This window comes from Manis pentadactyla, chromosome 2 (genome assembly GCF_030020395.1).
Source record: "Manis pentadactyla isolate mManPen7 chromosome 2, mManPen7.hap1, whole genome shotgun sequence".
Taxonomy (NCBI): Eukaryota; Metazoa; Chordata; class Mammalia; order Pholidota; family Manidae; genus Manis; species Manis pentadactyla.
The window spans coordinates 130881357-130898760 of record NC_080020.1 but is presented as its reverse complement, the minus strand read 5'-3'; the positions used below and the strand labels follow the sequence as shown (position 1 = coordinate 130898760).

General features: G+C 38.6%; 1 protein-coding gene across 3 annotated transcripts in view; it reads right to left on the bottom strand.

The window, feature by feature from the left end:
* The window catches only part of DNAH5 (dynein axonemal heavy chain 5), a 257848-nt gene that overhangs the window by 54629 nt on the left and 185815 nt on the right, over positions 1-17404 (bottom strand). For all 3 annotated transcript variants that reach the window (XM_057496308.1, XM_036896717.2, XM_057496315.1), the window contains exons 54-59: positions 16488-16641; positions 15728-15995; positions 6524-6755; positions 5235-5349; positions 4869-5045; positions 700-903 (exon numbers count right to left, since the gene is read on the bottom strand). In XM_057496308.1, the coding sequence (XP_057352291.1) occupies positions 700-903; positions 4869-5045; positions 5235-5349; positions 6524-6755; positions 15728-15995; positions 16488-16641 (1150 nt within the window). The remainder of the gene's footprint in view (positions 1-699; positions 904-4868; positions 5046-5234; positions 5350-6523; positions 6756-15727; positions 15996-16487; positions 16642-17404) is intronic.

The window sequence follows — 17404 nt, the reverse complement described above, 5'->3', positions numbered from 1 at the left end:
AGCTAAAGTTCTCATGCTAACAACGCCTTATATTTGAAAGAGAAAATTCTATTCTGAAAAAAATATTTAAGTTCATGTTCAAAATACATATGTAGAATATCGTTCAGGTTTAAAAAAATGAAAATCCTGCTATTTGTGACAACATGGTTGGGCCTGAAGGACATTAGTCTAAATGAAATAAGCCAGACACAGAAAGACAAATACTGTGACACCTCACTTACAGATTGGAATCTAAAATAGCCAAGCTCATAGAAGCAAAGAGCAGAATGGTGGTTGCTAGGGGCTGAGAGGAGGGGAAATGGGAAGAGTTGGTCAAGGGATACAAAGTTTCAAGATATAAGATGACTAAGTCCTGGAGACCTGAAGTTCAGCAATATGAATACAGGTACTGTATACTTGAAATGTTCTAAGTGTTCTCACTACAAAAAGAACCAAAAAAGAAAATGGTAACTATGTGGGGTGATGGATACTTTAATTAGCTTGACTATGGCCGTTTTATTTCACAATGTATGCATATGTTAAACAAGAAGTTGTACAATTTATCTATACCCAATTTTTATTTGTCAATTATACCTCAAGAAAGATGGCAAAAAATTAATAAGTAAAAACATGTATGTGCAATCAACTTTTCTTAGAAACTTGTTAATGGCTCAGACACTCTAATGAAGTCTCTCAGCTCATCATCACTGAACTACCAACCTGTAAATTCTGTAAAAAGTTTCCTGCAGTCATCAGTTTTAAAGATTCCTGCCAGGCAGGAATTGTACAGCTTTTTTCCAGGTCAATTTTCACTGCGTTGACTTTCCTTTGAAACAGTAACAGGACACAATCCATGATCCTCATGATGAGATGAGGGGGTCGCCCCAACGTTCGGACAGTGGCAATGTCAGAAGGCTTGATGGTCTGGGGGAGGAAGAGGGCTTGTCATCCCATCTCAGATAAGAAAGTGCAGACAAACAAATCTTAATCTCTAAATGTTACTATTTCCACAGACGAGAGCAAATATTTTAGAACCAGATGCAGAGTCACGGGGGCTTCATGCATATTTAATCCCCCCAAAATGCAGAAAATCCCATTTGTACAATTCAAACTGACAGCAAGAGGAGAAACTGAGAGAAATGTCAGCAAGCAGATAAGGAGCTATGACTTCTCTAAAATTGCACAGACCACTACTTTGTGCCAGAAAGAAAAAAAAAAGTGTAATCTGAAAGAAAAAGACTACTCAGCACCTAGGTACCAGGGATTCTAACCCAGGAAGACTCCATTATGTGCTGAGCTTTTTACTCCTGAGTTATGTAGGTCAAGAATCTGCCTATTTCTCTTAAGCAACTCAGACTTGACACAGTGGACTGGCACTCACAGGTAGCCCCAAGGCTGGCAGATTGAATAATCAATCAGGGGTTTCTTGGCGGGCCACTGACCTTGAACTGATGGAACTTGAGCAATGTAAATTTCACTAAGCTCTTCGAAAAGTTCTGTTCCATTTCTAGTATGTAGATTCTTATAGAGTAAACTATTTAATAGTCATATAGACCCGTTGCGGTTGCTAATAACTGTGCTATGTCTTAAACCTTTTGTGGAATAAGTACTGGGAAAATATTAAACATAAGAATTTGATACAGTCCCATTTCTAGGATGAATAGTCTACATTCATGCCTTCCAGATCTTAAAACCTTCTATCTTACTTGCATTTGCATCCCTGCTGTCAAATGACCTCTCATCAAAGCTAATGATCTTTTCTCTGAGGATTGAGGGGAAAAAAAGAAGAAAACTAATGAACTTGGTAGTTAGAATGTAACTATACACTTTGAAAAGGTTTGTTTCAATAAACTAGCATCTGTGAAAGATGAACAGCTGGCAATGAAGGAGAATTAGTGCTAAGGAACTGGAAATGACAGACCTTTATTTGAGATGTTGTGGCTATAAAATAAAGAAAATATAACAGCAGGCAGTGGGGAAAGTAGGGTCAAATTAAAGTTATATAAGAGCTGGCTGTGCTTATTTTATGTTAGCTTTAAAAGAGGGAATTCAAACCAAATTGGGCTGAATTACATTCAATCAGGTAGCAGGAGTTGGGGCAAGGGTATATCTGGTGGACATTATATTGAAGTTCAACGTATTTCAGCTAAGTATTGCATTCCTCTTTTCTCTGCAGGCAAAGCAACATTCCTTACTAAATTTCCTAGACATCACTGAACTATAATTATTTAGTATCCACAGGTATTTGGCATGCTTGTGTTGAGTCAGATTAGCATGGAGATAGCAAGAAACATATTCTTTGCTGTTACCTTAATTGTTGTACAGATTTATGTAGTCAGATGCCAGAATGTTAAAGTATGAATGCACCTGGAACTTTCTTAGTACAAATTGGTAGTATCATACTTCAAGATTTCAAAAGCTCAACAAAGAGGCAATAAAATGTAGGCAGAATCAATGAAGGAAATGACTGAAATCTCTCCCACACACTCTATCACCTTACCCCTGTTCCCACACATTTATGCCTTGATGGTTACATAAAGCAGAAAATTTTAGTGTTAGAGAGCATGAAATTAGGAAGATACAGAACACCATTTTATAATGTTGGAAAAGATACCAAGTCTCTTAACTCTTGGGAAATTGTATGCATTTAATCATGACCTGAGATGCCATATGCTCTATTTTTATGGCACCATTAGGTATCATGAGATCAATAAAGTTTAGAAGTTTCTTTACAGTATCATTGTCTTCTCTCTGTTGATCAGGGACTCTCAGCAAAGCCAAAATGCCCAAAAGAATGGGAGGAATGAGGATTGGGATCTCAAAGAAATATACATATCCGATGTTCACTGCAGCATTATTCATGATAGCCAAGACAGGGAAACGACCTAAGTGTCCACTGATGGATGAACAAAGAAGATGTGGCACAGGCGCAAGCACACAATGCACATGTGTGTATGTGTACACAGTGGAATCTTATGCAGCCTTAAAAAAAGAGAAAAGGAAATCCTGCCATTTGAAACAATGTGGATGGATCTGGCAGGCATTAGGCCAAGTGAAATAAGCTAAACACAGAAAAACAAATGCTGTATCATTTCATTTATATGTGAAATCTAAAATAGGTTCACAGAAGGAGAACATAGAATGGTGATTGTCAAGGGGCTGGCAGGACGAGGAGGTGGGCAGTGATGATCAAAGGGTATTTTCAGTTACACAAAATGAGTAAATTCTGGGATCTGCTATAGAACATAGTGCCTATAGCTAACAATACTGCATTATACACTTCAAATTTGCTAAGAGGGGTAGACCTTGCCTTAAATGTCTTTACCATGCACACAAAAATAACAATATTAGAGGGAACAGGAAGAAACTTTGGGAGGGAGTGGGTACATCTATGGCCTTGATGACGGAGGTGGTTTCATAGGTGTATACTTAGGCCCTGACTCTGAGTTATAAAACTTAAATATGTACAGCTTTTCACATCTCAGTCATACCTCAATAAATTAGTTTTTAAAAAAGAAGCAGGGAAATTAGGTGCTCATCACTCTGAGACTCGAGGCCCTGGAGGACTGCCAGTATTAAGAAGGACAGTTTTGCCAGTGCACGGATGCACAGAGAAACAATAAGGAAAGATGTATCACATGTAAGAATAGAGCTGACTCTCAACACGTTTGAACTGGGCAGATCCACTTACACATGGATTTTTTTAAATAAATGTATTGGATGAATTTTTTAAAGATTTACAACAATTTTAAATAAGATTTCTTTTTCTCAGCTTACTTTATTGAAAGACTACTGTATATAATACATATAACATACAAAATTTGTGTTAATCAACTGCTTATGTTATCAGTAAGGCTTCAGGTCAGCAGAAGGCTGTTAGTTAAGCTTTTGGGGGATCAAAAATTATACATGGATTTTCAACCGTGCAGGGGGTCAATGCTCCATTCAAGGGTCAACTGCAATGTGAAAAGTGGGAGATAGAAAAGAAAAAATGGTATTTTCACTGTCTTAAAGGAATAGAAATTCATATTTGTATAATGATTCAGAAAGTATAATGACTTAACTTGGGTCAAAAAGATTTACAAGTGTTTCAGGCAGTGTGCTAAGGAAGCACTTCAAAAAAATTATAGTTACATTATCAAGTAATAATAAATGCCCAATTAAGGTTGCATCACTTGAATTAGCAGTGGACAGATCAGCAGAGTTCCATCACTCCAGCCATTTTCTAGGCCGGGAATAACACAAGGCAACAGATGAGTCACACAGAAGTAAAAGCAATCTTAAATTGAGTCCAAAAGATTTCAAACTGAATGTTCAAAACTGGGCCAGCCCTTTAAGGTGTGGCCTATTTCCATAAACTGGCCTTATTTTCTCAGAATCCAAAACGCCTGTCTGATTTCACCCTTTCTGTCACTGCCACACAGTGGCACCGAATGACTGTGTTGGAAGCCTCCTTGAACTCTGCCGTTACTGAGCTGCATTACACCGGGAGGTCCTTATCTGTATAAGTCAAGGATAAACTCAGAGAATGTCATGTCCTACAGACCTACTCCAGTGTCCTCAACGAATGAGCAAGGAACTGTTATTTTAGAAATGCAATGTGATTTTCCCACTGTCACATAGCTTATTGGTGACAGAGTGGGACTGAGCACCCAGGACTCCTGGGCGCCATTGCCTCACACTGCCCACCGTGCAGGAGCGAGGAAAATGACATGTGAAGCAGCACATGCAAAATCGAAGAGAAGCTCATAACATCTCCAAGCAAAATATATGATTTGCCACGGGTCTGTGGAGAGTGCTTTGGTGTGGAGCAGCTGCGCGTCTCCTGCCGTTCATTGGTCCTGCCTCCCCTCCCAAGCCCTAAATGTTGCTGAGTCACAGCGATTTACCTGCAGCGCTGCCTCTGCTTCTTCTAAAGCTGGTTTTGCTGCTTCCAGTTTTTCTTCTGCAATGGCTTTATCTTTAGAGATGCTGTCTACAATGGCCTGGGCTTTGTCCTTCACCTTCTGCACCTCAGCCTTGACCTTTTCAGCAGCCTGTGCTTTCATGGTCACTTCTTTTAAGACCTAATTCAATATAAACAGACAAAAAGCTCAAAGAGACAATTTATCATACATAAAATGAAGAGTGTCATATTCTAATGGAATAGCAGTTTATACTTTCATGGTTATAACTTGGTGGCTGCGTACACATCATTAACATTCACGAACTGGTAATTCACAGCAAGGACGGTACCCATGGGGGCATCCACCCACCGTGTCGGCTTTCTCATTGGCCACTTGCAGCTCCTTTTCCTTCACTTCCAGCTCTTTGCTTAAGGCTGCAACAGACTCCGAAGCTTCTTTTAGCTTTTCCAATCCAGTATTCATCCTAGGATTAAAAATCCAAGTGAGCAATGTTATAAATTGCAGTAATGGCCACATTTTCCAAGTTCTGGCCCACTAATACGGATAGTAATGGTCATATTTGAAGAATGAGTGCATATGTAAATAGCAAACGCAAGATGGCTTGACAAAAAGGCTGTCCACCTTTTACACAGTTCCAGGCTGGGGTAGACTGCATGTGGAAGAGCAAAGCCACTAAAACACTCTGCGTGACATGAGAGGATGGGCAGGGCATCTAGCATCTGTCTCATGCAGGACACATGCTTACTGAAGTCTGGCTACATGACAACAGACTTCAAATGCTTGAAGCCCTACCATGGAGGAAGGAAAATAACTAGCTTCTGGTATTCAAAAAAAAATCCTTTGAAGTTAAAAGAATAGACATTTGAAACCAAGAAAATAAACAAATTCAAAGCCATCAGAACAGCCTTGTGAAGGGACTAGCTGCCTGTCTGAACCTGAAATTGTGGGATCTTGAAGGCTGAAGCCCATCAGAGTCATTCAGTCTAATCTCCCAACCAGGGGTCTCTTATGTACCAATGCTGGCTGTTTGTGGCCAGATTCAGTCAGGACATATAAGTATTCAGAAAAGAGCAGAGCCCTAAAATTTGGAACAAACTTCCATGAAGCAGGGTACTCACTGGGCAATGACCATAAGTACCCGCCAGACTGTTCTATTCTAGATGCTCAGAAAGGGAAGAAAGTGAGAGTCGAGAGAGGGAGAAAGGACATCTGTATTCCCAGCTTCCTTCCAGGTCTACTGTTTGTACCGTTATGCCACCAATATTATAGAAAGTGGTAGGCCACATAAAAACCTGGCAACATTTTACCCTACTGGGCAAGTGTGACGCTCCTAGCAACCATGGAATAATCTTTTGACTCGACCTGAGAAGAGGTTTCTCAGCCTCAGCACTACTGGCGTTTGGGGCTGGATAATCGTTTGCGGTGGAGGGAGGATTATTCTGTGCACAGTAGGATTTTAGCAGCAACCCAACCTCTAATCATTCGACATCAGTAGTGCCTCTCCGCACCCCTCCGGGCACCCAAGTTCTAACAAACAAAAATGTCTCCAGTCATGGCAAAACATTCACTAGGGCAAATATACCCCCTGTTGAGAGCCAGTGCTTTACAATAACTTTATATTTGCCCTTCATACTTGCCTGTTGGCCAGAGTTTGCACTTCCACATGCTTTTCTCCATATATGAACTTGTAGCCCTGAATAAAGGAGAGGTATGACTTGGGGGTCACATGGGTAGAACGTCGGAATCTCTGGAAATAATCCACACACTTCTCAGCTACCCCATCCTGGAAGGAGCCCATGCAGTGGACCACCTCCTTCTTGGTGTCCAAACTGCAGTCAATGTCATAGGAAGAGAGGAAGTGCTCAGACACTAGAAAGAATGAAGACAATGGTGTGTGAAATATGAACATGAATGAGGATTTTAAAAATTAACTGGCTATTTTTGAACAACTTTGACATTCTTAGGACTGTATATCATGCAGCTACATAGATATGCGTCAGCATTTTTGGCCCCACGCTTATGACCTCAACAGTTTTATTTTCCCTTCCATGTATAAAACCGTAACACATTTTAAGCCTATGATAATCACTCTTTGTTTGCTGGTACAATGCAAGGAAGTCTTCTATGCAGCTGCAGGCTATGGCCAACAGCCAGCCTGTTTTATGGTTTACATAAGGATGAAAGTGGTACAAATAACTCAAAAGTCAGTGCCCACCTGGTGCTCATATTTAACAATTCCATTTATTTTTTAACCTCAGAACCTGTCATACCCTTAATTCCCCCAGGCTCTAACTGCATTTGGTATGTGAAATGTTCATCAGTAAATTTTTCTGTGCCTGGGCCATCATATTCTCAAATGTGGCAGCTGGCCATTTGCAGCCAATTCTAATTTACAGTGGCCTTTAAAAATGTTTGGGTAAAAATCTCCTGTTGGAGATCTTTGTTTTCCCATCTGTGCCAAACATGAGACCTATTCTAAGACAGCATTTCCTATTATAAAAATAGGCCATAAAGTCAGAGCTAATCAATCACCACACATATAGAGGGTCTGCTACACATCTACTCCTGTGATGATGCCATGGAGCAAAAGAGGAGGGAGATACTTGGTCTCCACCCCAAGGAACTTACAGGACTTCTGCATAATGCAGTTAAAAATGATCAGAACCAGCTTTATGTAGCTTAGACAAAACAGCCTGTGGATTTGCTCAAAAAGAGCTTAAAGTAGTGAATAATGTTCCTAAGGGTTGCACATAGAAATATGGCCAGTAAAAAGGGAGGGAAACAGAAGGAATCAAGGGAGCAAAACTATTAAGTGAGAGTCAGCAAACAAATAACAAATGATATCTTTACACCATGCATAATTGATCATTAAATTAAGTTCTTATTACAGTAATTATGGGGCAGTATTTATATCTATGTAAATAATAGAGACCATTTATCAGCTTGGTTATAAAGACAGTTTAACATATACACTGAAAGGCAATAAATTAAGATACTCAGAAGTCATATTTTCTCATGTGAGTTAAGCAGTGTATAAGAACAGTTTAAATTCTAGGAAGTTTGTCTGAGCACTGGAAACATAGGAACAATTCTTGCTTATGACATATTTTTGTAGGTATTAGCCACAACAGCTGTAATATTCGCTATGGGCTGGGCATGATGCTAAGTACATCCTCAGGGGAGTCCCCCTTTTCTGAAAACTTGATTGTATTTACCATGTCATGTCAATGATTTTTTTTCCTTCTTATATAAACAAAGAATATCGGTCATGGTGACTTGTTTTCTTTACATAGTAAGTTTTCTTCTTGTCTTTCCAAGAAGTCAAAGAGAATAAAAAGGAGATGTGTATTTTCCTACAGACCCACAATCTCTGATGCACGACAGGCTATACAAAGGATTGGATCACTTCCTCTTTAGGATGACCCAAGCCTGCTGACACTCAGACAGTAGGCCATGGGAAACCCATCTGTCATCTTCAGTATCCAATCACCAAGGCAGCAGTGCCAGTTTGGGGGCCCACTTCAGGCTGATGTCTGAGGTTGGTGGGGGTTAATACCTGGTCTTTTATGTTCATATCACCTGATGGGGAATAAGGTGAGGTATGTGTGGGATAGAGAGGAGGACACTGGGCTTGGACCCCAAGGTGTCCCCCAGTTTCCACTTCATTTGGATTTAAAGAACTGAAGTAACAAAGTGAGTCAGGCACATTAGTTGTCTATCCATAGCCATCCCCTCTCTGTTCATTAGTAAAAGAATCCCAATTTTGTTCAGGGTAACAATTTGCCCAACTAAAATTCTTTGATTCGCTAGGCCTGTAACTAGGGGTGACCCAGTTCTAGCCAATGACATGTAAACAGAAGTTTCTTGGAAAGAACCCTGTACTGAAGCAAAAGGCAAAGCTTCAGAAGGTGCCAAGAGATAGGAAGCCTTGAAGAGCAGCAGCCATCATGTGCCTCTAAGAACAGGAGCCATACCCTAAGATGACAGCAAGAGGGAAGAAGTAAGTCCCCAGTGGCGCTGTCCTGGACTGCAAGTCTCCACATTTTCTTGGTAATAGGAAAAAATAAGGAAAAAAGAAAAACAAAACCTTACTTGTTTAAGGTACTATTTCTTTGGTTTTCTCTTACAGCCAAAGATGTTCTTAATTGACCCATTCAGAAGAGCAAGCATATCTAATTTCAACAGATCATAAGTCACAAAACATTATCAGTTAACCTTTACAACTTCCCTAAGGGTTGGATAATAGTATATACATTTTATTGATAAGGATAATGAGGCATAGAGATAATGGGGACAGATTCAGAATTCTAACCCAAGTATGATGGACCCCAAAGTCCACGTCATCTTGACTTAGAAATTCAAATAGAACCAAACTAGGTAGTCTTTAGAGTGCTAAGCAAACATTTTTAACTGAAACCCAAAGTTCAAAACTACTTATTGACTATATGCTTCATAAACAAAATATGCTAATTTTTCTAGGAAACCGTGGGTACTATTGTGGTGGATATTACTTTCTGAGGGGCTTTGTGTGCAGCCATCTCATTTCTCTTAGTCTACATCACAGACTGAGAGCAGTTGCAGAAGCAGTGGGGCTAACTCATAAGACCAACGTCTTGTATGGTATAAATCAAACCAGTCTCAAAGAGGGCCACTTCATTTACATAATTAAAACAGCCTTCTTTGAAAAAGATATATATATGCATATATATGCTATTGATTTTGCTTGAAACTTTATTTTCCAGGGAGGATGGGCTATTTTCATAACAATGTGCTAGTTTAAAATAGCATCTAGAAGAATATTAAAAACTACCATGACCTTGGAGAAATCTAAATCAAGTTAATTGATTTAGTAGTGACATTGGAAGCAGAGTTTCATTGAGAAATACAAGACCACGAGAATGAAGATAAGACAGATATTTATAAACAATGAATTCATAACAAGTCCATATGAAGCTGAAAACAAAAGATTTGCCAAAATGGAGATTATTAATGGTGGAAAGACAGAATTTTACAGCACAAAGCAAAACATATTTTTCTTTAAATGCTGCACCAAGGGATTCAGTCCTTTTAAATTAATTTATATAGAAAGCTCACCTTTTTCAAAAACATTATAGATAGTAAATATTTACAAAGTATTAACCTTCTGACTGAGCATTATTAAATTAGAAAAATACTCTATAATAACAACAAACTATCCAAAAACGAAATTAAGAGGACAACCCCACTTATATGTACATCAGAAAGAATAAAATATTTAGGAATAAACTTACCCAAGGAGGTGAACAACTTATACACTGGCACTAAATTAAGGAATTAAAGTAGACATAAATGTATGGAAAGTTCACATGTTTATGAGTTGGAAGAATTATGATTTTTTAAATGTCTGCACTGCCCAAAGCAATCTATAGATTTAATACAATCCCTATCAAAATTTCAATGGCATTTTTTATGGAAATAGAAAAAACAATCCTAAAATTCATATGGAACCACAAGAATACACAAACAGCCAAAGCAATTTAGAGTAAGAAAAAAAGCTGGAGGCATCATATCTTCCTGATTTCAAAATATATTACAAAGCCACAGTAATCAAAATAGTTTTATATTTGTATTCAAAACAGACATATAGGCCAATGGAACAGAATAGAAAGTCCGGAAATAAACCCACTCATGTATGATCAACTGATCTTTGACAAGGATGTCAAGAAAACACAATGGGGACAAGATAGTCTCAATAAATGGTGTTGGGAAACTGGATATCCACATGCAAAAGAATAAAACTTGACCCTTTTCTTACACCACACACAAAAATCAACCCAACACCAACTAATGACTTAAATGTTAGATCTAAAACCATAAAACTCCTAGAAGAAAACATAGCAGAGGGCTCTTTGACATGGATTTTGGCCATAATTTTTTGGAACAAAAACAAAAATAGACAAGTAGGACCACATCAAACAAAAAATCTTATGTACAGCAAAGGAAACACCAAATGAATAGGCAACTTAGAAAATGGGAGAAAATATTCAAGAACCATACATTTGATAAAGGGTTAATATCCCAAATATTAACTCATACAATTCTAGAACAATAAGCAAGTAACCTTATTAAAATGGGCAAAGAAACCATAAACAGATTTCTCCAAAGAAGATATACAAATGCCCAACAGAAGCAAGAAAAGGTGTTCACCATCATTAATCATCAAGGAAATGCAAATCAAAATCACAGTGCGATATCATCTCACACCTGTTAGAATAGCTAGTACCAAAAAGTCAAAATGTAACAAGTGTTGGCAAAGGTGTGGAGAAGAAAGAACCCATGTACACTATTAGTGGGAATGTAAATTGGTGCATCCACTATGGAAAACAGTATGAAGGTGGCTCAAAAAATTAAACTACCATATGACCCAGCAACCCCACTTCTGGGTATATATCCAAAGAAAATAATATCGCTATCTTGAAGAGAGAACTGTGCCCCCATCTTCTTTGCAGCAATACTTAGAATAGCCAAAACATGGAAACAACTTAGGTGCCCACTGATGGATGGCTGGATAAAGAAAATATCATATATACAAATGATGGAATATCATTTAGCCTTTAAAAAGCAAGGAAATCCTACCATTTGCAACATGGATAAACCTACAGGGCTACATTAAGTGAAATAAACCATACAGAAGGTTATAAATACTACATGATACCACTTATATGAGACCTCTAATGTAGTCAGACTTATAGAAGCAGAGAGTAGAATTATGGTTGCCAGGCACTTGGAGGAGGGGGAAATGGGGTGATATTGGTCAGAAAGTACAAGCTCCAGTTAAGCACAATGAATAGGTCCTGGAGATCTACTGTGCAGAATAGTGCCTACAGTTAGCAATACTGTTTGTATCCTTAAAATTTGTTCACAGTAGACTTCATGTTAAGTTTCCTTATCACAAAAAAATAGTAAGAGTAATAGTTAAAGAGGGCAGAAGGAAACCTTTTGAGGTAATGGATATGTTTATGGCATAGATTTAGATTATGGTGGTGGTTTTATGGGTATATACTTATGTCCAAATTCATCAGGTTGTATAATGGACTATGTAAGCTTTTTGTATAGAATTCATACCTCAATAAAGTGGTTTTAAAAAATAAAAATAAAGTGCATCTTAAAGTATAAAAATATAAATTAACTCATTAGAAAAATATACAATAACTTCATAATTTTATGGGTAATATTTAGTAAAATCTAAATGAAATATGCTAACAAGTGAAATGACATATTTATATACTGATGTGGCTAGACATAATAATTTAATTCAGAATCTGCATCCTGAAGACAACTTAAACATTTTTTTCTAGAAACGTTGTCACTAATTTTCTAAAAAGAATAACACTGAAATCTCCAAGTGCATAAAGTACTTCCAATACCCACAGATGTTATTCTTTCAAAAATAACCTAAGGTAGGTTAGTATTAGGTGAGTAGGTACTGTTTTCCCAACAAGTTCTCATATTTATTAAAGAAAAGAGCTATGTCTCATGTGTTATAATTATTGTACCCACTTCTGTGACTAGCACAGTAAATACTTACTAGACCAGACTGGAGATATAACCACAAAAACTGACCAGTTATCAAAAGGTTTAAAAAGATTTAAACATCCAGCTGCATTATATAAAGAACAAAGCCTATAGATATAGGATATCCAAAATAGGAGGGGATATTCTAAAATATTTTTCCTAAGCAAAAAAAAGAAGAGCAAAGATATGAGTCTTGACTAAGCTCTGGAACTTAGACAAAGGAGTGAGAGAGTATATTCTTGATAACTGGGCCAATGTGCAGAAGGATAAGGATGATTAAAGCATGTTCAGAAAACAAACAAAAGACATATCCTGAAAAAAAGAGGTTTGTGTTGTGTTAAAGCAGATGGCAAGTGAGTCAAGTTGGGTTAGAGAGATGGCTGTGGAAAGATGATGAATTTTGACAGATTGACTCATTCATGCAACACTGCAAGTGTCAGACACCAGAAGCTGCCAAAATTGTGAACAAAAGATATGTGGTTCTTGACCTGACAGTTTTTACTCTGGTAGGACAATTAAGCATTAACCAAATAAATCACACAACTAAGTGCATACATTGAAAATCATGGTTCTTCCCAGTAAGAGTGGGAAGGAAAAGCAGAGTGCTGTGAAATGGCTAATAGGAAAACTGGCTTACTGGGGGCAAAAGGGAAATAGGATGGTTTCCCCAAAGAATGACATTTAGCTAAATTAGCAAAATCAGACAAAGGGAGGAGGCTGTGGGCCAGGCGAAGGAAGAGAGCACCACAAAGGAAGAAAATGACATGTTCAAGGGTCAAGAAGAACGAGAAGGAAGAAAAAGTGACCTCAGATGAGACTGGGGTGGTAGGAGGGTCAGCGCTTCCCAGCCTTGAAGGTCATGCTAGAGACTGTGGCCTTTTTCCTAAGAGCAATGGGAAATCACGGAAGGTCTTAAGTAACAAACAATGTGATTGCACTTGGGTTTTTACCATTTTTCTGTCAGCAATATGAGACAGATGGGAAACAGGTGAAGAGAAGGAGAGATCATTAAAAAGCTATTTGGGTTTTCCAGGTGAGTGAAAATTATAGCTTGGTCCAGGATGTCAGTGACAGGGACCGACAAGACAGATTGACTCTAGTCACAACCTGACTTGGTGATGGAGTGGACTTGATGGAGTGGCCGAAGGAGGCAGAGATGTGAAAGACAGAGCTCTCCGATTGGCCAGCTTCATAGGCAATAGAGGGACTTCCGGACATGCGCAGGCCCAAGGGGGACCAGTGCAATTGTAGACATTTTGAGTTTAACCAGCCAGTGAAACACCCCTGAGAAGGCAGCAAGCAGATGGTTGAGAACACAAATTGCAAGCCAGAGGACAGACTGGACTGGAGCTAAAAGTCCATGGGGCATATCACACAGAAGGCTGTGGATGAGCCTGCACAGGAAGAAGGTCTGCAGAGAACACGTGAGCCTGTCTGGCCCTGCCATTTGCCGGGCTCATCAAGAGCATGAAGCTCGACAAATATGTTCTGAATAAATAAACAAACAGATGCTTGCATGGAAGTCAGGACACTTGCTGCGAATTAAGGACACGGAAATGAAAGTTTCCTTGCCCTCCAGGTAATCTGAGTTTGGGTTGATGCAACAAGATCTGAAAGAGGGGGGCAGATTAGTGAGAAGTTAACAAAGGAAGGATTAGTAAAATCTTTGTCTTGTAATAGGTGGTTGAAATAGGGATTAGCAGGAAGGGCTCCGTATCTAGATTAAATCATCTTAATTATGGTATATTACAGTGTTTGTCACCTGAAATTGTTATTTCTATTGTTCATAATAATACCTTCCACAATATTTTGCAAAATACTTGCATACTAATTACCTTATTTCATAGTAAACTTTAAGATAGCTCTTAGTGCTATCATTGTGTGCTCTGCATTTACATCCTACTTCAAGGAATTGTGAAGTTTTGCTCTTAGTTGTATTTACATTTTAGTAGGACTTAAAATCTTAAATCACTGGTCTTTTCTCAAACCTTGGAAGGCAAAAAAGACCACTGTGAGCTTGTACTTCAAATATGCTAAAATAGCCTGTGCTTAAAAGCCACAGATTGGAGAACCTTTATTGTCACTAGTAGTGCACCAAGAACAAAATGTCCCCAGTGGATAATATAGATGCGTGTGTGTGTGCGCACACATGTGCGTGTGCGTGTGCGTGTGTGTGTATGTGTGCACATGTGTGTGTCTCTTCTGAGTCCTAACCCCAGTACTGATCCTACTGGCTTCTTAAACGTCCCTCAGCTTCACTGTCCCCAGTTCCTCCATCTATAAGGTGCAGGAACCCCGTGAATCAGTTGTTCTCACACTGGGTCCCACAGAACTGAGATATGGGGTGGGGGCGTAGAGGGTGTGCTCCGGAACCCTTCCTCCCCTCTACCTTTCACTGTTCTTTCTAGTAAGGCTCCCTGCAAGGTTTTACTGGGAATTAAGAGTCTTTTTAATTACTTCGTAATTATTATTGAAACATAATCATCAGACAAAAAGTTTCAAAACCACTTCCCTAAATCAAGGTGCCCCTGAGGTTCTGATACAATAGATCAGGAGTGAGACCCAAGTGTCTCTATCATTGAAAAAGATACACAAATAATTTCTCACCAAAAGCTGAAAAAAACATAAACTAAATGATGTCTATATCTGTTGTGCTACTTTGACATTCAGTTTCACGTATAGGGTAAGAGAAGCCGTAATGCTCTACAGGATGTAAACTGAACCGAAGCGGAAGCGTGGGGACACCCATGGAACACTCGGGTCACCTTCCCTTTGCAAGGACACAACCCATCAGAGGACCGTGGATTATGTTTTTCTCTTTGATTTCCAGCACTGCAGCTACAAGCAGGAAATGTCCAAGAGACACCTTGGTGTCAGCTCCTCTGAGGCTGACCAACTCGCTTTGGAAAGAACACAAATGCAGTGAAACAGATTAACACCTCAGCGTGTTCCTGTGACATCCTGGAACCTATCCGGAGATCCAACTGAGACAAAGCCTTCAAGAATCACTGAAGAGACTACAATCATAAATTAACCCAAGGGGCTGCAGACTGGAAATCACACTCTATGATAACAATGCTCCAGGAAAAATCAGTCACCAAATGTGAAAAAGCACTATCGTGCAAAAATCCTCCAACACTGGACAAATCTAGCATCGGATTGAATTTTGACTCAATCCATTACAGAGGCAGCAAACAGCACAAAATGTAAATAAATAAGTACATCATGACTAATAAACACACACCGTAAGCCAGAAACTCTAACATAAAAATCTCCACCATACTAACCAGCAACTAGGGCATCCTTAGGCCATCGGCTGAACCAGTCAATGGTGCATCCTGAGATGAGGGCAGGAAACTTCAAGGCTCGGTTTCGAAATTTCTCCCCCACTGGCGAAAAGCAGAGCACAATGTGAAGGTTCTGTCTAGTCCGACTCATGAAGTAGTCGTACAGGTTCTCATTGGTTGGGGGGCGCCTAGGGAATTCTTTTTTCATGACTGATATGAGATCACTATTAATTTCATCAATTTCATCACGAGCAAATAGGTTGGAGACCTTTAAAAGAAGTGCAGACATTCAAATTCAGTACAAGCATGTGAAAACAGATCAAAACACATTGCTCGATATGTATAATGTCCTTCCTCCATTTGTGTTCTTAAATTCACCTTGGGAAAATTAGCCATAAGTCCTCAAGATGAGATGGACCATGTCTTAAAATACACAAACAGTTCTATTATTAGCCACAAAGTCACAGCCCTTTAAGTGGGAAAATGGACATATTAAAAATCCAACCAGCTCTCCTTCTAACCACTTCTGTTTTTTTTCACTTGCCACTTGCAGCATTCACTGATGTCTTAAATGCACAGCTCTATATTTTGATTGGGAGCTTTATTCTCCAAAAACCCAAAAGAAAAGCTGTTCTTCATACTGACCACCTAATCCCCAGTCATAGCACTTATTTAAAAGTCTAGTGGAAGGCAACAGCTCTGAACTTGGAGGGAATCTGAAGAGACAAAACACAGGACGAATCAACACAGGAGCTCCTACCTCCCCAGATGATAAAACATTGTTCATATATTCCAGAAATGACTCATCCTTAATCTCATTATCCGTGAAAATAAAAGTGATTCCTTTGCCTTGCTGACCGGCCGTTCTGTACAAAATCTTCAGGTCTTCCATCAGATTTGTTGCATTGTAGGATCTAAAGAAATATTGTTACTGTGTCATTAGCTAAACTATTCTGATGAGAAGGAAAAATTTAGAACAATGCTTTATGCCACGTTGTTGACCAAAAGAAATGCTGCTATTGTTTCACCAGACAGGTATTTTATTGTATGTGAGTATTATTGGTTCATTATCTTTACTTACAAAGATGAAATTGATTTTTTTTTTATTCTTCTTCATTTCTAATAGCTGCTCCTTTGGGAAGGAAAGGGGTGCACCATCTTGGCAGTGTTTTGAGTACTTTGTTGTCTACTAAAGCCAAGAACTACTTTCTTATTGAGGTATAATTGACATATAACATTATACTGGTTAGGTATTCATATGACGTATACCATAATACATATCAGTGCAACATAATAATTTGGTATTTGTATATATTGTGAAATGATCACCACAATAAATCTAGTTAACATCCAGTCAAGAAACATATTTATTTCAAAGAAGAAATTGATCTTTAAAACTCCACATTTTATGAAACATTATAATTCATTTTTCATATACACACACATAAAAACAGAGAAGTCAACCAACCTGAAACAAAAATATATTTTTTAATAAACTAAATGTTATCTGAATATGTATATGTTTCATTTTGAAAATACATGTTGGTCGTGATAATAGAAAAGCCCAATTGGAAATTTTACTAAACACCCATCTGCCATTGATATTTTAGAAGCTACCTCATAAACTAAACTAATTCATTTCAAGCCTTCATTTTAGAGGGTGAGGGAGATGCCCTA